This window comes from Terrapene carolina, unplaced genomic scaffold (genome assembly GCF_002925995.2).
Source record: "Terrapene carolina triunguis isolate 2854851 unplaced genomic scaffold, T_m_triunguis-2.0 Scaffold210, whole genome shotgun sequence".
Classification (NCBI taxonomy): domain Eukaryota; kingdom Metazoa; phylum Chordata; order Testudines; family Emydidae; genus Terrapene; species Terrapene triunguis.
The window spans coordinates 12,026,778-12,049,104 of NW_020664561.1; the positions used below are offsets into that span (position 1 = coordinate 12,026,778).

The 22,327-nt window shown below is 46.6% G+C and overlaps 1 protein-coding gene across 1 annotated transcript in view; it reads left to right on the forward strand.

The window, feature by feature from the left end:
- The first annotated feature begins 682 nt into the window (after positions 1–682).
- The window catches only part of LOC112105875 (tudor domain-containing protein 5), a 29,054-nt gene continuing 7,409 nt past the window's right edge, over positions 683–22,327 (forward strand). The window contains exons 1-12 of the mRNA XM_026655578.1: positions 683–911; positions 3,209–3,601; positions 4,075–4,253; positions 6,920–7,003; positions 9,574–9,630; positions 10,572–10,725; positions 12,125–12,234; positions 14,358–14,578; positions 17,513–17,725; positions 18,365–18,431; positions 19,549–19,749; positions 21,486–21,557. Coding sequence (XP_026511363.1) covers positions 683–911; positions 3,209–3,601; positions 4,075–4,253; positions 6,920–7,003; positions 9,574–9,630; positions 10,572–10,725; positions 12,125–12,234; positions 14,358–14,578; positions 17,513–17,725; positions 18,365–18,431; positions 19,549–19,749; positions 21,486–21,557 — 1,980 coding nt within the window. The remainder of the gene's footprint in view (positions 912–3,208; positions 3,602–4,074; positions 4,254–6,919; positions 7,004–9,573; positions 9,631–10,571; positions 10,726–12,124; positions 12,235–14,357; positions 14,579–17,512; positions 17,726–18,364; positions 18,432–19,548; positions 19,750–21,485; positions 21,558–22,327) is intronic.

Here is a 22,327-nt window from a genome sequence, read left to right on the forward strand (position 1 = left end):
TCGCTCGCACCACTGGGTGGCGCTATGTGCCGCTGGTGAGGCTCTAGCGCCCCTCCGCGGCTCTCTATGGTCTCGCTGGTAGAACGTCCCTCCTCAGGCGCCGCTGTATGGTCTGGTGGGGAGGGTGGACACAGGGGCGGGGTGTTTGTGCGCAGGCGCACAGCGTGGGCACCACGTGAGGGAGCGACCCGTCGAGGGGACGCGACGCGAGGGCACAGCCCGAGCCCGCGGGAAGGTGGGGGCGGGGTGGAGGGAGGAGGGCTTGGGGCAGGAATCGCCATGGGGGAGGGGCGGTGACAGCAGAGGGGGCGCTGGTTGTGGGGGGAAGGGACAGGGAGACGCAGTGGCAATAACCCCGGGGGTGAGGGAGGGGCATCAACTGCATGAGGGACAGTAACTTCGTGGGGGGAGGAGCAGTGATTGTGAGGGGGCAATAACTGCAGAGGGGGCAGTGATTCTGGGGAGAAGGGGACAGGCTGATGCAGGGGCAGTAACTGTGGGGCAAGGGCTGTTGTGTTGCACTCTTGGTGCTGGCTCAGAGTCCCCCCGCCCCCTCCCCGGTGCCCTTGCTTGCCTGTCTCTAGGGCTTGCTGTAAAAGTCCGTCCGGACGTGGTTCCAGTGCCTCTCCTCCCTGCTGGAAGCTGCGCTCTCTGCTCACTCTGTCTCTCCCCTAGCGCAAACATGTCGGACCAAGAGCGCCTCATGGACTCGCTGAGGAAAGAGGTGAGGTCACTGCTGATGGCTGTCAAAGAGGGCCTGACCCCAATGCAGCTGGAGGTGGAGTACCGGACTATGATCGGCAAACCTCTCCCGTTGCACGCCCTGGGCTACCGATCCACCCTGGAGCTGGTGAAGGACATGCCCGATGTCGTCAGCATCTCCTGTAGAGATGGCTATGTTGTACTGAAAGGTGGGTGCACGACTCCCCTGGCAAGAGGAGCAAATGACTTGGGAACCCTCACCCAAGCATGGAAAGGGTTCAGTAGAACAGTCTCATGCTGTACTTGTAGTCTGTATGTGCATGATACAAGGCTGGTGTAGCGTGTGGACCCTGGACGTGGAGCATTTGGACGTGGGGGAAGGTACCCAGATCCTACTTCTTTCTTGTTTCCTCACCTTTGGGAGCAGAGTCTTTGGAATGATCAGCAGCAGCAGCACTGTTTTGGGAGGAGTGAGTTTTGCAAAATTGAAGAGGCAAGCAGCTCCAGGGGGAGGATGAATTGACATTTTAAAATCTTTTTTTTTAAGAAATAAGAGGGGTGATGTGGAAATGCTGGGAGAGCATAGCTCAGTCTCCAAAAATGTTCATAGCATTCTTTGGTAAGCTCCATAATACCACTCCATCAGTCCAGAGAGATCTTGCAAAGCTAGCTATGTGCCCCCTATAACTGAAGGTATTCAGGGTTTGGTATCAATAACATCCTCTCTCACTGGTGGTGCTGGCTTGTTTTAAAGGCATGTAGATAGTGCTTTTTAATTTGAGGCCTCCCAAAGCACCGTGCAAGCTGTGACAGATATGACAATTTCCTGCAATGTCCTTTGGAGATGATATTGAATTAAGGTTAAATAGCTTTGGAGTCCACTGTATTATAAATGCAAAGTTTGTATTATTGTATTGTATTATTATAGGATTGTATGCAACTTCTCTAGGAAGGAAAGACTTGGCCAATGTATACCCTGAGAAGTGTTGAGTTTCAAAGGACTCTTAAGCAATGGGCCAGACAAGAAGGAAATTTTGGGACAAAGTTAAGTGGGTTTTCTAGAAAATACCTGACCCAACCTTTCGATGCTATGCCCAGAGGAGAGTGCCATTGTCAGACTGATGACGTATGCATGGCCTCTCAAACACAAAGACACAAGCTGTATAAAGGAAAGGCTAATCTATGAATATGTGTGTTTTGAGCAAACAGCTGTTGTAACCACGGAAAAGCCCCATAGTGGGGTTCGAAGGAGCGATCACCTACTAGAACTCTTGCTCAAGTTGATCTCTAATGAGCTTATTAGCATGGTGGGTAGGTTCTTTTATTGTTTTTAAGTTTTTCACCTTAAGAATGAATATACTTGCTTAGAAAGGGCTGTGTGGTAACTTATAACTGTGGGCAATTACACTGTTTATAGCCGCTGATGAGAAGGCAAAGCACAGATGGAGACCTGCTTAGGCATTCTGACTTACTAGGGAACTGCAGCCTGGAAAAACCCCTGTCAGGAGGGAAAGAGATATGGGTCTCTGCCCAAGAGAGGTGAGGAGCTGGGAGTCTAGAGTGGGTGCCCTTGCTGCAGCACAAGGGAGAAATACACATGCAGTTGTCATGAACTGACACCAGCTATGTATATACAGGGATCACTTTATCAAATAGTTGTAGATACTGGGGGAGGGATAGCTCAGTGGTTTGAGCATTGGCCTGCTAAACCCAGGGTTGTGAGTTCAATCCTTGAGGGGGCCACTTAGGGATCTGGGGCAAAATCAGTACTTGGTCCTGCTAGTGAAGGCAGGGGGCTGGACTCGATGACCTTTCAAGGTCCCTTCCAGTTCTAGGAGATGGGATATCTCCATTAATTTAATTTAAACTGCACATCAGTGTAGGGCAGTGAAAAAAGAATGCTGTATCTGATTGAAATTGCATGGTGAATTTAGGTAGAATGTAACTGCACAAATTGGAATTGGTCCAAGACACTGTTGCTAACACTTCTAACATTGTGAAAAATGCCATGATGGCAGGTGGTTAGGGCCTTGGTTTTACATCTTGTTCAAAAGGCTGTAGCTCCAGCAAAGCATATTGTGCTGTAGCACTATCAAAAGGTCCAGTAGGGTTTTGTTGCAATACTGGCTCACAGGGAAGGATGCCATCTATTGAGTGGCCAACACAGCCTTCTACAATATCTGGGTTTTCTCATGTGATCTCCTGTTCAAGCACTTAGTAGGCTCAGCAGCTCTCTCTGCTTGGATCATGATCTGCTGAGCTCATGGTGCTGACACATTGCCCTCTATGGGATGTTAAAGCTGTTCCAGACCGACTTTCGGGGGAGGATAAAAGCTATAAGTTACTGTGCTTTCCATCATTAATGGTAGAGTTCAGCAATGACTGATTAGTGCAATTTGCTCTTTGAAGAGGACTGTTTCCTCAGAAAGGGGCTAGTAAAAGGGAAGGGGGAGAGAGGAAGAGCATTACCCAACACAGCTTTAACTATTTATTTCTGCTGCTTTAGTCATTGCAGATGAGACCACCAGGGGAATGGCAAGTTTGGTTGCCAAACAGAGGACCAGTTCTAAGGTGCGAAATGTCATGCGAAGAACAAATGCCTTCTCTCGCCCCAGCCTGCCCCGGCGGGGCCGGACCCCTCCTATCCTGCCAGCTATGGTGAAGAGTGAGCTGAAGGACCTGCTGAGTCTGTCCCCAGTCTTGCTCTCAGATTTTGATAAGGCCTTTGCCAGGCGTTTTGGACGGACATTCCAGTATATGCGCTATGGATTCTTCTCCATGATTGAAGTGCTGAACGCAGCCTCTGATATCATTGCCATTGAGCAGACCAGGGCGGGCTCTCTGCTGACCCTGAAGGAAAGCCCCTCAGTTAAGCAACAGCAGGAAAAGCTGTCACAGGGTGAGTCTGTATATGTATTTAACTTGGGGCAGGTAGTTCTGATTAGCACATATTGTCACTTTTTCTTCAAGCAGACCGTGTTTCAGGTGAAAGGGGCTAGGTCTCCACTGGCTGCAATAGCACCCATCCTTTAGGATTCAGCACAGGAGGGCTGTAGTCGTGCTGCTGCCACAGCTGTGTGCACAGCCCAGTGCCAAAGGGTTCTGGCTCTGTATGACTTGGGGCTTTATTACATGATTCCTCCTCTGTGTTCTCCGGGGTAGGTGGATGGAGAGGGGCGAGTTTAGCTAATCTGAAGTGTATACTCTATAGATAGCTTTTATTACTATGACAAAGGTTGCCTCTTTGTTGTGGAGCTGGATAAACATTGGTGTGAGCCCAACATTGCCTGCCTGCCAGGGAAATGGAAAACTGTGATCTGCATGTTCACATAGTTTGATTAATGCCATGTATAAATCTCTTCTCTGCTTAAGGTGAGATGGTGATTCAGCCAAAGAAAGCAGAGCAGGCCAAGTCTGATTCTCTGCCACCACCTGCAGTTAGGACACCCCCTCCAGGATCTGTCTTCTGTACAGAGAGCCTCGAAACACCAAAACGGGGATCAGAGCCAGTAGAAGCAGAAGTAGGGAACTGTGGTGAGAGACTGAAACAAGTGAGTAACTGAAGAAGTGAGCTGTGGGGTCTCTTATCGTTAAGCAGAGTCATTTAATAATGTAATTGTCTCTGGGCTATAGTGTATCATCAGTACAAGGCAAAACAAGGTTTTCTAAATTGTTTTCAGATTAGTTCAACAAGAAACAAATTGATATTGGCATGGGAGTCCAGTGGGCTATCAAAATCCTATTTCTGGTGGCAAAATCTCTGTACTCATGTTACAGATCACCCATTGGCCAATTCCTGTAATGACCATCAACTTGTTACCTAATGATAGTGCCTTCCACTCAAAGATCTCAGAGCACTTAACATTAAGCCTCATAACCCTCCTGTGAAGGTAGATAAGCCATGGTAACTATTCTCACTTTACACATATGGAAACTGAGGTATACTGTGGTTAAGTCACTTGTCCTAGGTCACACAGAATCTCATAGAGAAAGGAATAGAAACCAGGAGCCTTGAGTCCCTGTACTTTGCTCAGACTACTAGATATACTTCCTCCCAAGGACAAAAAAGAACGGAGGCTTTTCCAGGTAATGCCATAACTGAAAAACACTATTTCCTTTGTCTTTTCTGGTCCTGATGGGCCCTATGCTGAGGTAGAATATAACTGAACAGTTTATTAGCACCAGGGAAGAGCTTGGTCCAAAGGCCAACCATTGTTATTGAGGTCTGTGTGCTAGGCAATATTCAGACAAAGGAAGACACTCACTCTCCTCACCCCAGTGCGCTTACCTAGGTGATCAGGCACAGACAATCCAATACTGACCCACGATGAATACAATGATTAATGGTACAAATGGGAGGTGGTGTGGATTATTTTAGATCATGGTTGAAGTACTAATGGAGCAGCATGTGTTAAGGAGGGATTTGAAATGAATAATACTTCACACCTAAGAGGGTCATTTAGCAAATGAGAGAGAGAGTGAGTTCTGTGTGTAGGGGACAGCATGAGGGTAGGTGCATAGACATGAGTGGGGGAAAAAATACAAAGGATAGGTTTATCAGGGAGGTTTGGATGAAGTGTAGGCTGTGGGAGGGAACTGATCCAGAATTGTAATAAGCTGCAGTATAGTTAGTTCCTGCTAAAAGGCCCATATGCCATGGGATGGTAGGTGGGAGAATGCCATGGCAAGAGCCTTAGGGACAAAGGAAGAATGAAAGAAAGTGTGTGAGGTGTTCTGAGAGCTCCAGAAAGCTTGCTTATGGTCAGGGTCGTACCTACCCATATGCAAAGTACACAGCTGTGTAGGGCACCAGGAAATTTGCGGCACCAAATTTCCTGGTGCCCTACGCAGCTGCATGCTGCTCCAGCCCCTGCTCTGCCTCTTCCCCATGGCCCCTGCCCTGCCCCTGCTCTGCCGAAGCCCTGCCCCCACTCCACCCCTTCCCCAAAGCCCCTACCCCTGTTCCTCCCCTGCCCCACCTCTTCCTGCCCCTGCTCTGCCCCAGTCCCGCCCCCACTCCCCTGAGGACTGCAGCAGGGGTCGGGTCTGCACTCACCGGTGGCGGTAAGTGGAGTGACCTGGCCCCCAGCTGTCCTGCTGGTGAGTGCTGGGGGGCGGTTCTTCCCTGCCCCCTAAGCCCCAAGGCTGGGAGCCAGGGGAGCAGAGCGGAGCAGGCTGTGTCTGGGTCACTCCACTTCCCACTGCCCCATGAGTGGGGGGTTGGGCTTGCCCTGCACTCACTGGGCGGCAGGAAGTGGCATGACCTGGGCCCGACCCGCTCCACTCTGCTGGCTCGTGCTGGGGGGCGGTTCCCCCCTGCCTCCCAAACCGTCACCCCCGTGCCCTCGGAGGCCTGGGGCCAGCCCCCCACCACCACAGGGGGGGGGGCGCTGCGTAGGGCACCAAAATGGCTAGGACGGCCCTGCTTATGGCTAGCACAAAGTCTGCTTTATGATGAGGTGGTGCAACACCAGTGGTATAATGGCAAATGTAAGCAATAATTAATTGGAGACCCCTGCATCACAGCAAGACCCATCATCAGTATTGGTGATCTACAGAATAGTCACCAGAGATTATGGAGGGCAAGAACTACTAGACCAGTGGTCCCCAACGCGGTGCCCGTGGGTGCCATGGTGCCCTCCGGGGCATCTATGTGCGCCTGCCTACTGATAAGGGAGTGCCCCGCCACCGAGCAGTGTGGCCGCCGAACAAGCAGCCACCAAAATGCCGCCGAGAAGCGGCAACGTGAAGAAGCGTCACCGCCGAAATGCCGCTGCTTTTCGGTGGCATTTCAGCGGCGACGCCTCTTGATGACGCTGCTTCTTGGAGGCATTTCGGCGGTGACGCTTCTTCGCGTTGCCGCTTCTCGGCAACTGCTTGTCCGGCAGCCACGCTCTTTGGTGGCTAGTAGTCAGGTGCTCGCCACACTGAAAAGATTGGGGACCACTATACTAGACATTCCAAGTGCCTGTATCTGAGCAGTTTTAGAGTTAATGGTTGTGCATCTTTTGCATGCAGTGTGTTTTAAAAATCCTTTGCTAGATGCTGACATTCAACCCAGTTTCACTGCAATCCTAATCTTTATGTAATTTCCACTAATAAACAAATCTTTTACTGGAATTATTTGCCCCCTTGATTGCACAATTGATATGAGTTTTCTTGAGCCTTGGAATTCACCTTTTTGTTCTTGGTATAATTTTTGGCTTTTTCCTTGAAGTTGGAGAAGGATATTAAGATGATGCTTGCACAGAAGGGAGCCGGAGGGACCGTCAGCTCAGAACTCAAAGAAAAGATCCGAGTTGTAAGTGTTGTTCATATCTGGAAATGTCTCTAAGCTTTGGACAGGAATAAGCATTTAGACATTAGCATGTCTAAAGCCTGATGATCAAGGAACACCACCATTGCTTCTCAGTAGACTTGGTGGTTACAGGTAAATTAGGGAAGATGGTGTGGGGTCAGCTTGCCTGTGGTCTGCCTCTCTTCCCGCAAGATCGAAATATGTTGTTTCCTCTGTCTTTGGCATCAGATAATCTGTATTCTCTGCTGGGTTTTTCCAGGCTATCTATGAATCCTGATGCTTGTGCAGAACCAGAACCTATGAAAGGTGGTAACACCCTATAGATTATTTAAATGTGTGTATTTAGGGGGAGTGAGATCACACTGGACAATAATCTATCATCTCTTTTACTGCTTGTGTCTTGAACTGTTCCCCTTCACAGCAACTGAAATTTTACAGATAGTTCATGCGCTAAAGAGCTCACCATCTTCCTATAAGTTTGGACAGTACCTTGCATGTTATGGGTGCACTTAAGCAACCATACTGAAATACAATGGTGGACTGCTAATTGGGGCTTCTCAGCATAGCTGTCTGGGTCAGGGGTTCTGAACCTGGAGGTCGTGAGCAGGTAGATGTAGGAGGCATGACTACTTTGTCCTTCCCATATTGATAAGTGGGAGAGGGGGTTTTGGCTAGATTTGGCTAGGGGTGTTAGGATGGTGCCTTTTTGGAAAAGAAGGTAAAGGTTAGGAAAAGGTCTTCAAAACCACTGGCCTAGATTATTTAGCTGGGAAATTAGACTTTTGGTCCTTGCAGCTATTCGACAATGTGGAATTTTCATAATCCTTGTATACAATAAAGATTCTCTCTGCACTGAGTTCAGAGTAGGGTGACCAGATCACCCAAGTCGAATATTGGGATGCGGGGCGGAGGGAGAGGGGGGCGTGGCGGGAGGGGGCAGGGCAAAAAAAACCACCCCCCCCCCATTCCTCCACAAGCGCTGGAGGGAGACCCTGGAGTCGCAGGGGAAGCGCGGGGCCGGGGTGAGTGAGAGTCCGGCCTGGCCTCGAGTGCAGGCAGGACTCAGTCGGGCGGTAGGGAGAGTAGGGGGGCGGCCTGCGGGGCCAGGCGGCGGCTGTTCTCCCCCCCCTGGGCAGTGGGATTTGGGAGCAGCCGCTGCTGCAGCTCCCACTGCTGCGGGGGGAGGAAGCGGCCGATGGCCAAGCTCGGCGGCTGCGGCTCTGGCGCCCGGGCCCGAAACCCCCGAGCCTGGGCCTGTTGCAGGGACCCAGCAGCGCGCACGCTGCGCCCAGCCCCTGGCCAGTCGCGTCTGGGCTGGCTGCTCAGCTGGTGCAATCCCGCAGCGGCCCCGGATTGGGGGCAGCAGGCCCCAGCCCCCCCGTCCCGCTCGGGTCCTGCAGGGGAATGAACGGGGCTGGGCTGCCGATGGCCCGGGGCTGGGGGCAGCGTGTGCGCTGCTGGGTCCCCGCAACAGGCCCGGGCTCGGGGGGTTCGAGCCCGGGCGCCAGAGCCGCAGCCGCCGAGCTTGGCCATCGGCAGCTTCCTCCCCCCGCAGCAGTGGGAGCTGCAGCAGCGGCTGCTCCCGAGTCCCGCTGCCCGGGGGGAAGAACAGCCGCCGCCTGGCCCCGCGGGCCGCCCCCCTACTCTCCCTACCGCCCGACTGAGTCCTGCCTGCACTGGGGCCAGGCCGGACTCTCACTCACCCCGGCCCCGCGCTTCCCCTGCGACTCCCGGGCCTCCCTCTACAAGCACCGGAGGGAGGAGGAATGGCGAGCCTGGGGAAGAGGCGGGGATTCGGGGAGGGAGCCAATGGGGGAATGAGTGGGCGGAGTCGGGGCGGTGCGGGGGGGCGCGAGCACTTCCGGGCTCTGGAGTATTTGCTTGTTTGTCCAGTGTCCCGACCTAACGTTGGTCGGGATGCGGGACAAACAAGGAAATATCGGGACAGTCCCGATAAAATCGGGACGTCTGGTCACCCTAGTTCAGAGATGTGTGGATGTGCTGATTGGGACAGATGAACCCATGCCAAGTAAATTACTCTTCTGGATAGATACTTTCCATTGAAATTCTCTCTTGTTACTGAGCCAGGCTCTGGGTGCACTTTCTGTATCTTCTAGCAGGGCCTTTGGCCACAGCTGAGGCCAATGGGTCAAATGCAAAATGCAGATCATTTAAAGGGCTCTTCCATTTGCTCCTCCTGCTTGTTTCACTGTGTGGGGCCATGAATTCCAAACACGCACATGCTATCTGTAGTCCTTTCCTCCTTTTCCAGTTTATATGTACCCTCAGAAATTAAGTTATGCAAGTCTGAGGTTCTGGATGAGTGGCAAAGCGCTGCTAATTGGGGGCAGCGACAGATAGAAGGTCCAACATGTCTAGCTACAGGGGCTAGTAATAAAGTGCATGTCATTAAAAAGCTAGGGCCCCTAACTTTCTATAAGTATTTGTTTTGCACGCATAACATGCTGTTTAGTTGTCTGTGTTGCAATATGAAGCCTATTCTTACTCCCTCTTTCACCTAAGGTCCGGGTACACAACTGTCTGGTTATGATGTGTCTTTTCCTATCGTGTAGGTTGCAGCCCAGTATCCTGAGGGTTTGCTTGCTTCTAAGCTACCTGGTGAGTTTGAGGTAAGTTTTGCCTCTAGCAGATAGGGACTCTTTATTCAGTTTGGTTAAAGCTGGGCATGCTACATGTAGATCTCTGTAAGCTTCTCTTTCAGCTCTGGTAGAGCAGTTTTCTCTTTTCAGTGCAGGTGTCCTCCAGAAGAGGCTGCCAACTCTGTGTTGGCTTTATGGTGAAGATAAATACCCAGTAGGAGCTAAGATGATGTCGCCTAACTCATGTCCATTCACATGCTGACAATGAGGAAATAGGAATATTCCCCCAAAACTTAATTACTCCAATAATTCTTTTAAACAGTTTTAAAAGGGTATTTTATTTAACTAATCTTGAGGCAGGCCAGAGGGGCTGAAATATTGATTTTTCGAATCCTTGTGGAATCCTATAAGTAAATGAAATACCCTTCTTAAGAAGCTTAAGAGAACTGAATAAATGTATTTTGTACAAAGTCTAATTTTCTTTGCTGTTGAGGAGCAGCTCCACTAATATTAGGGAACTAGTGTTCAAGCTAGTTCTGTCTGGGTGCAGGCTTCTATCTATAGTCATGTGTTCCAGCTAAACACATGTTTTGGTCATTTAACAAAATTATTAGATGTGCAAAATGTAAATCTACATCCTATGTCCGGCTTTAGGGATCAGGTATGTGTCTGTTACACAGCGATGAACCTTGGAATGCAGCACTCCACAGTGCATCAATTACATGTCCAGCACCAAGAATGAGAAGGTTGCAAGTCATCTAGATATGATTTGTACCAGCTTATAGTCCCGACTGTGAAACAGTTTTGTTTAAAAGATACCATTGAACTGTTTTTATAGCTTTGGAATTTTTTTCCTCCCCATGCTTTTAACTCCCTTTAGAATGGTGTGGTCGCAGTTTTTTTTTGTTTTTGTTTTTTAAACAAAAAGGCAGTTGAATATGCCTTGTAAAACTCTCCTTTTCTGGTAACAGGCACATTTTAAAGAGAAGCTATGCGTGAAGGAGCTGGGGTTCTTAAATGTGATGGAGTTTGTTGGGGCCCTTAATGATATTCTCCATGTTGAGCGCAAGGAAGGCGAACAAGACTGGCTGGTCTTTGATCTTGAATCCAAGTGCTTAGCAGATGGTAAGTGAGGTTTGTATGTCCTTGTTTCACTGTAGGGCAGGAGTCACCAAAATACTGCTGCTGGGACAGATGTTACCCACGAAGACCTACAGCAGGGTCCCTTAAAACTGGGATCTGTAAAAGAGAAGCAGAGTCTACAAGTCTCATCATGCAATTCATCACCTTGTTCTAAACAGAGTAGCGTTCAGAGCACGATGCAGCATTACACGCTAGGAGCTTTGCTCATTTCTTACCACTGGTGAGTGGATTTGTCAAGCCTGAGTGAAACTCTTAGATTTGACATTTATATTCAAAGTTAAAAACCTGTTGAGATGAATGGGGGAACTTCACATCTGTCTTAGAATTACTGTCTGAGGCTGTCAAGAAGACAGAATACCTTAGATTCATTGCCAAAGAGTATTTTCAGAATAAAGGCTAGCTCCTTTTTTTTTTTTTTTTTTTTTTTAATGAAAGATTAGATTCTGCTGCAAGCATTGGAATCTGTGACCAGTATCACAGCAGTGGAAAGTGTGTGGTAAAAGTGCTGTCCATTTGAATTGTGAAGGCAAATTATCTGCTTCTCCTTCCCTTCTCTGAGGAGGGAAGCTTGCTTTGTTGGTATCTTGCAGATTATACTTTAATGCAGATATTTTTGAAACCTTTTTGTTGTGGGTTGAGCAGGGAAGTTTTTATCCATGAGTTTTGTAGCATGTACCACTGGGCAAGGAATGAATTTATTAGTGTTTCTGCTTTTGTATCTTGATGTACATCAGTTCTTTTTCTCATTGCTTTCTGAAGCCCAAATGGATGTATTCTCCTTCCTTTCTTAGGGCCTTATCTACAGACACTCCCCAACTTACGCAAGAGTTCCATTCCGGAACGCCTTGCGTAAGTCGAATTTTGCGTAAATCGGGAACGTATAGCCAACATTTACGCGCATCAAAAAAGAAAAAGAAAAAAAGCTTACGGAACTTACGGAACTTTTTCCTTAAGTGCGGATTTCTGTAAGTCGGGTTTGCGTAACCTGGGGGAGAGTCTGTACACTAAAGAAATGTACATCAGTGTAGTGTGACTTACAATGCCACAGTTTATACTGCTAAGCCCCATTTTACAGCAGTGTGGTGTGTCTACATTGGGAATTTGTGCAAGTGTAATTATCTTGATGTAGTTACACCAGGGGCAATTTCTTTATTGGGTTAAGTCACACTTGTGTAAGCCCTGCATTACATCAGTGCAACATATTTGCACTAGAGTAAGAGCAAAGGTAAATTTCCTGAATGTAGATAGAGCCTTGGAAAGTAACAGCTCTAGCTTTTAAGACAAGTATGAGTTTCATCCTCTAACAGAGCACATTTGGTTCCATTAGATGAGCAATCAAATGATGAGATCTGTCAGTCTGATTCTCTGACATCTTCACTAGGTGCTGCTGAGCTCAAGGTCTCCAGCTGGGATTTCCATTCTGAGAGCTCGGAGGCTCTGGACCGGAAAAAAGGCCGAGTATTCAATGTGGTAAAAAAGATGGTGAAACCAGTGAGTGGCCTTCAATAATATAATGACCAGGGGTGCTTTTCAGGTTTGAAAGCTGTGATTAGTGTGGCTGGCTGCTGGGAGTTTAACTATCCCTTCAAGAGTGTACTGTAGCCAGACTCAGCCTTGCAGAGCCACTGGAATCTTTCTGCATCTGTATCCAGCCTGTCCAAAGCCATCTTACCTATGGACATTGTGGATTCTCCATCACTTGACGTTTTCAAATTGAGATGGGATATTTTCCTAAAAGATATGCTATAACTCAAATAAGAAGCTATGGGCTCGATGCAGAGAATACTGGGTGGGGATCTCTGGCCTGTTATGCATAGGGCCTTACCAAATTCACAGCCATGAAAAATGCATCACGGACCATGAAATCTGGTCTCCCCCGTGAAATCTGGTCTTTTGTGTGCTTTTACCCTATACTACACAGCTTTCATGGGGTAGATCAGCATTTTTCAAATTGGGGGTCCTGACCCAAAAGGGAGTTGCAGGGGGAGGTCGCAAGGTTATTTTAGGGGGGTCACAGTATTGCCACCCTTACTTCTGTGATGCCTTCAGAGCTGGGCGGCAGGAGAGGGGTGGCTGTTGGCCAGGTGCCCAGCTCTGAAGGCAGCTCTCAGCCAGCAGCAGCACAGAAGTAATGATGGCAGTACCATATCATGCCATTCTTACTTCTGCACTGCTGCTGCCAGCGGCTCTGCCTTCGGAGCTGGGCTCCCAGCCAGCAGCTACCACTCTCCAGCTGCCCAGCTCTGAAGGTGGGGCCACTGCCAGCAGCAGCACAGAAGTAAGGTTAGCAGTACCGCAACCTCCCCTACAATAATCTTGCAAACCCCCCCCCCACACACTCTTTTTTGGGTCAGGACCCCTACAGTTATAACACTGTGAAATTTCAGATTTAAATAGCTGAAATAATGAAATTTACAAATTTTAAAATCCTATGATCATGAAATTGACCAAAATGGACTGTGAATTTGGTAAGGCCCTAGTTATGCAGGAGGTCAGATTAGATTATCATAATGGGCCCTTCTAGCCTTAATATTTATGAATTTGTTCATTCTGTTAAGTACCTTACTCCCACAATGCAGTTTCCACCTGTGGTGGTTGATCAGGCAATCTTTTGAGCTCATCTACATTGCTTCTGCATTGTCCAGTAGGGATGGCTACCAGGTGAGGTGAGGTGCCTTTCTCTTTCTTTCTCTCTTGCCTCAACCCTCCATGTCCTGAAGTTACTTCTATGGCGCACACTCTCCTTGCTGGCAGAAGAAGCAGTGTACACAGATGGAGTCTGAATCTCTGTAGGGCAGCAGAAAGCACTGCATGCACCCAGATAACTAAATGAAACCAAAAAAGATTTAGTTCACCTTTTCAGTCAAGTCCTCTCATGGAAGGGACTGGCTTTCTCCCCTCTGGGGTTGCCTCTAAGTTTTCATGATGAAATAGCTTTTTGCATTTAATAGCCTATTTTCTAGGCTCCCAGATGGGAGCTGTTCAGAGGTCACTCTCAAATCTGGTGTGAAGTATCTGTTTCTGTTTCTTCCCCATTTGCTTCCTTGATGGGTGTAACACATACCAGAGAGAGTTCTTAGAATTTCTCTGTTCCCAGAGAACCTTTCTGCTGGCAGATCTCCTCTGCTGAGCCAGTCAGACCCAATGTTTAATTGGAATATTTGCAGTGGTTAAGTCACGCACTCCTTCCCCTTCACTGTGGGTCTGAGCCACCCCAATTAAATCTGCCAGCCCTCGTCGTTTGAAGACCTTAAGAGGCAGGGCATTGCAATAGGTCTTAAGCAGTGCTTAATTTGTGCCAGGGCTGAGCCCTCTCACTCTAGGCTCGGCAGTTCAAAGCCCAAGGCACCTCTGGGCTTGTCACATCAGTTATGAAAGTAAAAATATTGCTTGAGCACAAGCACTAGCACCTCTTTCGTTACAAATTAAGCACTGGACTTAGGCTATACAGTGCCACTTAGAATCCTTTCCATTAGGTATTAGAACAAGCCCCACCAGCACTGGGTTTTATCTTAATGGGGCGGTTGCTTGTCCTTATTCAGTGCACCCGCAGCACCAGCATTTAACTATCTGTCTGAGCACCAGATCCTTTTACTCCTTTTTTGGCTCTGCAGTATCTGGATGTGGAGGAGCTACAGCTAGCCTGGGAGATAGCAGAACCAGAGATCCCCCCTGATGCTGTTCAGGACAGAAGCCTTTATTGTCTCCCTGCACTGGACAGTAGCACCCTAGTGGGTGTCTTTGTGGAGTACGTCATCTCGCCTAACCAGTTCTACATCCGGATATGTAGCAGGGAAACATCTGAGATGCTGGAGGACATGATGATTGAGATGAGGTGAGAAAGCGTTGCATCAGCTTTGTGCTGTGGCCTGCTGTGCAGATTCTCCATGAGTATGTGTATGCATGTGCTATGCTGCTGAGAGAGCAGGGCACCCAGCTTGCTGTTGTGGTTGGTATTGGCTTGGGTATGTTGGTGCAGATGTGCATGCACTCTACTCATTCATGTATGCATAGTGCTTACTCATCCCTCTAGAACTGGCAAACAAGAACTATGTTTGGTGGCAGTTAAGGCTGCAGCAGGACACACTTCATCCACCCAACCTTTAAAAGCATGGAAATAAATAGTTATGACAAAGGACTTATGCATTCCTTCGCACCTTCATGTTGCCTACAACAGTGTTGATATAGGACCCCTTAAGGCTTTCACGTCCATCTCCAACAGATACCAAAAAGCACTACTTACTCCAGCTTCATCAAACTTGCACTCTAAGGCAACACCTTGACAGTGACCTGCTGATACACAAGCATAGGAAATCAGCACATCTGACTGTCATGCTTTCCATGCATTTGGGAAGGTCATTATCTCAAGGTTTTGTATTCAAGTAAAAGCTTGTTATGACTGGGGTACATATTGCTTTTAGAGATAGTTATGAAATGCTCTCTAGCATCACTACTGATTCATAACTCGTATTCTAGGAATTCATGGATGAGGAACAGCAAAGTGACCAAAGGACAGCTCCCAGAATGTGTTAGATTTCTTGCAGAAGGGGTACCAAAAAAGTGAGATAATCTTAATGAAAAATTGCCAAATAGGGTGACTTTTAAATGCTTATAATTCTCTCTATTCATTTTTCATTGAACCGCTATGAAAAATTCAAATAGTGCTCAGTTTGGATTCTGATATTTTTTGCCATTTCAATGAGATTTCGACAAAATAAAGATTGAAAGCTTCTGTTAAAACTGAACTCTGTAACACAGCTCTAACTATACTTTTTACATATACTTTTTTTACATACAGCTGTGCGAGCAACCTGGAACTGTGGGATCACTGGCCCCCTTAACTCTCCAGCCTGGGCTCTGTCTCTCAGTGCTTTGCCAGTGACAAGCAGAAACCCCTCCAGGCACTGTAATCACTCAGCCATCAGCATGCAGAGGCACACCCAGCTATGTGGCGTGGAGAGCATTCATGCAACTCATGAACTATATACAGGGAAACACCAATAAATCTCCCAAGTCCCCAGCCTTGCACCCCAGAAATATACTGTCTTCCACTGCTCAAGACCTTCTCTTGAACAGTGGAAGCTCAGTAATTAGTTCACCACTTCATCAAAGGAAAGTAGATATGCACCAGCCTTTGTAATCTGAGCAGATTCCCCAAGCACTTTGGACAGACTCACTAGTAAGGATAAAACATTCAAATAAGTTTATTAACTACAGAAAGATAGATTTTAAGTGATTATAAATAGGGCTCAGATTTTGTCAGAGATATTTAGTAAAAATTACAGACAGGTCACAGGCAATAAACAAAAATTCACGGAAGCCCATGACCTGTCAGGGATATTTTTAGTAAAAATCACGGACAAAATGGGGAGGGAGAAGGGTCCAGCGCCCACAGCTGTGCAGATACCACTGGCTGGGCTGCTGTGGGGTCCAATCCCCACCCTGGTGGCTGGGCAGCTGTGGGGAGCCCAGCTGCCCACAGGGAGTTGGAGCTCTGAGGGACCCCTAGGGAGCTCTGGGGTCCCCCTGCTGCAGAGCTGCTGTGGGCCTCCGCCAGCAGGCAGTGAGAGCTGTGGGGCTGCCTGCTGACAGTAGTCCAGCCCTGGGGCAGAAAATGTCAGAGGTCTCTAGAAGTCATGGATTCCGTGATATAATCGTAGCCCTAATTATAAGTGGTAGGCATAAAGATCAGAGATAGTTACCTTAAGAAAACAAAAAGTAAACACATATTCTAAATCCTAAACTTTTAGACTAAGCAAGAATTGAATCAAACAGTTTTTCTCATCTTACTGGATGTTGTAGGCAGGTTATGGTTCTTTGGTCTCATGCTGGGAGGGAAATTCAGCCTGAGAATTATCTCCTCAGTTCCAAGTCTTTGTCTTCCCGTTGTTCTTGTTGTTTTCTGCGTAGGTGAGGGACAAGAGATGGTCTGATGATGCCACTGTCCCTTATTTTATACTCTCAATCTATGTCCCTGGAAAGATATCGGCCCAGGCATGTCCTGGTGGGCCTTGCTGAGTCAGAGTTGAGCAATCCCGATTGTGTGGTGCTTGCGCATCTGTCTCTTACAGAACTGTAAATCTCTTGTTTACAATTCCCCTGCTGATCAGTGGTCATTTAATGCCCATTTGGGTGTGAGTCACCACCCCTGTTGTCGCTGGAAAGCTAGCAGTGGGCATATCCCAAACTCATAACACGTTTCAATAACAACCATATAGCAAAATCTTTTAACATCATACATAATGATATACATATTTTGACAGAACAATGAGTTTCAGCAGATCATGACCTTTCATATACCTTGCAAGGCACGCTTTATATGAAATACCACAACCATATACTATCGATGAATATGGGGATTGCAGGGTCCTACTTTGAAGTACAGTGTGTCACAACTGCACCTACTGTATTTTCTGGAAGGCTAGTAAAATCCCTGTATGTGCTTTATACTCTAAGCCTTTGAATTTGGCTGTGTTCATCGTAAATGTTTAAAGTACATGTGTACTCTACCCATGTGGTATAAGAGCATGATATGGAAGGGTCACCTTCACCGTTAAAGTAGATCTTCCTCTGCATTGCTGTTCCTAGATCTTAAGTTAACTCTGAAAACTGTTCTCAGCTCTGATGTTTTACCATAAGGCTCCTTGAAAGTTCATATCAAAGAGAGGTTTAAAGGAAAACAAGGAAGCAACGCTGTACTGAAGTATCTATGGAGTTCTCTCTATACTGCTTCCTGCTGGGCACTACCTTTTTCTGTGGTGTCTTGCAGACGATGCTATTCAAATAAAAACGTTTCTGACCGTTATGTCATGCCGGAGGCCTTGGTCCAGCCTGGCCATCTTTGCTGTGTTAGGATTTCGGAGGACAAATGGTGGTACCGAGTCATCATCCACCAGGTGCTCAGCGAACAGGAGGTGGAGGTGTTCTTCCCAGACTTTGGAAATCTGAGGACTGTCCAGAAGTCTTGCCTGAGATTCCTCAAGTAAGTTAATTGCGGTATTCTGGCTAAGGATATTCTGGCTAAGTGCTGCCAGATCTTACCTTTTCTCCTGGAACTTGCCCTACCTTCACTCCCTTTGGGTAAAGCTGCATAAACACTGTCAGTAGAATTCACAGTGTTTTCTAGACATATTTGGAGTTGTCATTTATTCTGGGGTGAACATAAAGCATCAGTTGTCCTTATCTTGCATTGGTTGGAGTGGAGGGAAGAGAGCTTTTTTTCATCTTCCTCCTTTCCCAGCCTCCGCACTGTTTAGTCTGTTCTCCTGTCTCATCTGCCGCTCTACATGGGGGCTTTAGCACTGATTGGACCAAAAGTCATAACTGTCGGTCTTTGTTTAATGAGTTGCAGGGGTGAGATACATTTGGCATGGGGCAGTGTGTGGGAACTGGCATTGCTGTTGTCTGTGCTGTACCCATTCTTTGGATGCAGGATGTTGGTTGCCAGGGCTGTTCATCTGGCATCTTTCACAAGCATATAACATTAATTTAAAAAAAATAAAACTATAAGGTGGCTGTTGGAGTTGAAGGTCAAGAGGCTAAATGGCCCATGGAATCTTGTACCATCCATATTTTTAACTCTTGGTGTATGATGAAATGATGGATTTGATTCCTGTTGCAGGTGCTGCTATTCGAAACTTCCTGCCCAAGCTATCCCTTGCTCCTTGGCATGGGTGAAACCCATAGAGGTATGTATCCACATACAGTTTTTCACTTGTGTATATATAATGGGACTTTGCGGTAGACATTGGCCTCTTGCCTACTTGAAATAAACTGAGTAATATTGATGTTGACAATCTCTGGACCTGATCCGATTCCCACCAAAGTTCATGGGAGTTTTGCTGTTGTCTGTCAACCTATCATTGCTCCCTTTCTGAATATTCATAACATGCTTGTTTGCATTCTGTCTACAAATGGACAGCACTTGTAGAGGTATTCATTATGCCATTGAATAAGTTTTCTCCTCTGCCCTGAGTCCTCTGTGACCCTTCTGGAGCCTTGGGAAATCCAGCCCAGTTTTCTCTGCTTTAAATATTTGCTTTACTTGAGTGACCCACGTTACTCAAAACTTCCTTCACAAGTGGGAACTGGCCAGGACCCTCTTTAGAGTCAGCCCATCACCCCTTACAGCAGGATCCCGGACTTCCTTTCCACTCTAACTTCAAAATAGATTAATAGATTTCCATCAGACTTTCTCAGAACAAAAAAATCTGTCTGGGGTGAGAAGTATGTGAAACAACTCCAAAGGGAGGAAAGGCTTTCTAACAATAATACATTTTGGGTTCCTTTTATTTTCTTCACATTCTAAGCATTTAGGTTCACATTTTCAAGCTTTTCTTCAGAACCATAAGGGCTAGAAACTTTTTTTTTTTTATAAATGAAAGCTGAAATTCTCCTTTAATCACATGACTCCAGGAGCCGAGGCTTGCAGCAAAGCACCATGTATTGGAAGATTCCTGATAAAACTTCAGGAGCTGGCCACACAGTTTGTCAGTCATTGAAAAATAAGAGCTTAGAGTGCAAATGGCTTCCCAGTGGTAACTCCAGCTTTGCAGCCTTTGTACATTTTGAGTAGTTTAACTTAACTGAGTGTTGGTAACCTTGTCAGGTTCAGTTTGGTGCATTTTGCCTGTCTGGTGCATCCTTATTACACTTACTTCAGCTAAGCCTTGCCCAGTTGTGCCCCTGAATCTAGCTTGCCTTCTCCCTTTGCATCCACACCAAACTTTCTAGGAATGAGAATAAGCATCATATGGTTGCCGATGGGCTATTTTGTAGTAACCTGTTTATCTCTCTTTCTTCAAGGGGCATTGGACCACCAATGCCATTCTCCAGTTCTGGAAGCTGTGTAACCTGAAGCCATTGGTGGGAGTGGTGGATGAATATGTGAACGGTATTCTTCACCTCTTCCTGTGTGACACTACGTCTGATGAAGATATCTACATCCATCAGGTCTTGAGAGCAGAGGGCCATGCTGTCATTTGCAGAGAAAATATTCCCTCCAAGGTGAAGAAGGGCAGAGGTGGCGAGTTTGAGGAAGACTGTTCAAGGAAGGGGCTGTAATATAGTGGGAATTTGGATTATGTAACATGGAAAATTTACTCTTAACAAAAAGGAAATGCAACAGGAACTTCCAGTGCACCTTAAAATTTCACTCCTCCCAGAGAGAAGAGTCCATTGGTGCAGTATATTAATACAATAGTCCTTTATCTCATAAAGCTTAAGTTCACATTTATCTTAAGAAACAGGTTTTCACAGCCTGAGCACAATTAGACATAGAATCATAGAATATCAGGGTTGGAAGGGACCTCAGGAGGTCATCTAGTCCAACCCCCTGCTCAAAGCAGGACCAATCCCCAGCAGGGATTTGAACTTCATCACCAAACCACCACTGTGTAATGCTGCAAGGTTCATGTGCACTTTCATCTCTGCTGCGCAGTTGTTCTAAAAGCTGCCATGACTCCATTGATGTTACAGAGAGGATTCTTTTGGTTACATTTGCTAACACAGGTTTAGGAGATTCTTAATGTGGATATTTTATTATCATTTATTGTATATTCATGTAGTGTGGATAGGGACCTTATATAAATATGGAAAAAATAGATTGAGAACTGTAGACATTCTCAACAGCAGCCCAGAACTGGGATAGTAGTGAAGAGCCTGTGTTACAGGGCAGGATTAAGGTACACAGGTGCAACTGCCTATAAGATACTTGCCTTTTCTATGCCTGGCTCTCACCAGTTCTGTCAGTCTATCATTTTTAACAGCACAAGATTAGCTCAGAACATTTAGTTCTATATCTTTGAAATTGATGAGGTTTTACTGTCTAGTTTGAAGTCTGCTTGGAAGTCTTCTGCTTTGTGTTTATTTTTGTTAATGAAAGAACTCAAACTGTTATGCTGTTTTGGTACTTTTGCTCTGGAAATCTCAATCTCGGGTGATTTAGCTGTAATTAGCTGATTTGTTTGACGCATAAGGTGAAGTACAAGAGGTAAATCTCCAATCTTGTCTGCACTGACCACTGAAACCCAGTTACAGCATACTGAGTTTATACACAAATCTAGGTATAAAGATGCTAGTTGATTATTTTTGTTGTTGTTGTTGTTTTTTCCTGGTAAATGTACAGTGGCCTATGCTACAGTTCCACACTAAATGGATTATGCTCCAGCACCACATTATAGTTTAGAAAGGGGCCTAGACTGTTAAACAGTGCGGTAAAAATGTATAATTATAATATAAGTAAGAACAGCCAACACTGTGATTTGAAAGTGAGTCAGCACTGTTTTACCAAGAACTATAAACAAAATCCCACCATTTCAAATATCAGTAACGGGCAAAACCCAGGGGCCTTGTGTCCTTTGCTTTAATCAGTACACTGCACAGTAACTCTTGTGGCAAGAAGTCTTGCCATTTTGGCATGTGCTGTGTCTAGATATCATTTGATGAGTAGTTTTGTCACTGTAGAAAAGCATTTTAACTTTTGCAACAAGGTAGACTCTGCCAGCGTCCAGATGGCTCTCAAGCTAGCTCCCACTCAGTTGGGTAGCAGGTTGCTGCAGTTTGAAAACCATTTCAAAATCTTGCTCTAGTTTTTTTTTCTTCATTTTCTGTTAATTACAACACACTTTATTGACTGTACTGTTTTTTATTTTTAATAGGGGTTCATAGAACTGAACCCCTCAGAATTGGTCCTGCAACCCAGTCCAAATGATGGATCATCAGAGTCAGACCTTCCCTTCCAGGAACAGGAATCGTTCTGTGAAGTCAGCAGGGCAGCGAATCCAGAGCTGAATGAGAGTGAACCACATGCCCAGGTGCGAGGTTTTTAGCTCTTCTGTGTCTAAGACAAGATGAAAAACAGCTGTTGTGTTGGGAGACTCTGGTGGGTTGGTACACTGTGTTTTAACCCTGTGGCATAAAAAAGCAAACAGGTGCCATAAGAATAAAAATGTTTCAGATGGGACACAAAAATATCTCATCTCATGCTTGCCCTCATCTTTTATTTTCCTTCCTGCTTGTCTGGTCTCTTGACAGCTCTTGGGTACTCCATAAACTTCTAGGTATAGAGTCCTCTTTGCTCTGAGACGCCTGTTCTACTTAGACCTTTACTTGGCTCGTGAGTTCAGATATTGTATCTTGGAATCAGCCTTGACTTCAGACTTTTCCCTTTCTCATCTCCTGTGTCTTCACTTGCTTTCCTCTTATCTGTTCATGTGCAGTTGCAGTGGAGCAGCATTAATTGCATTTTTGGGTGTGTAGGATTCAACTGTCAGAGAAGCACGCCATAAGCCACCTAATAAACACCCTGGCATGGCTTATTGCTATTAAAATTTGGCTTGTTCATCCTAAATTTAGTTTGTTTAAAAAAAAAAAACATGAAAAGCAGTTTTTGGGCATGGGAACTTTAGCTACCCAAGGACTCCCATTTTGATTAAAAAAATTTTGTGGACCCCCAAGCTCCCTGGTCAGCCCCAGGCCCTGCCCCCACTTCACCCCTTCCCCCAAGGCCCCACCCCCACTCCACCTCTTCCCACCCCCGCTCCACCCCAACCCTACACCTCTTTCCACCCCCCCGTCACACACA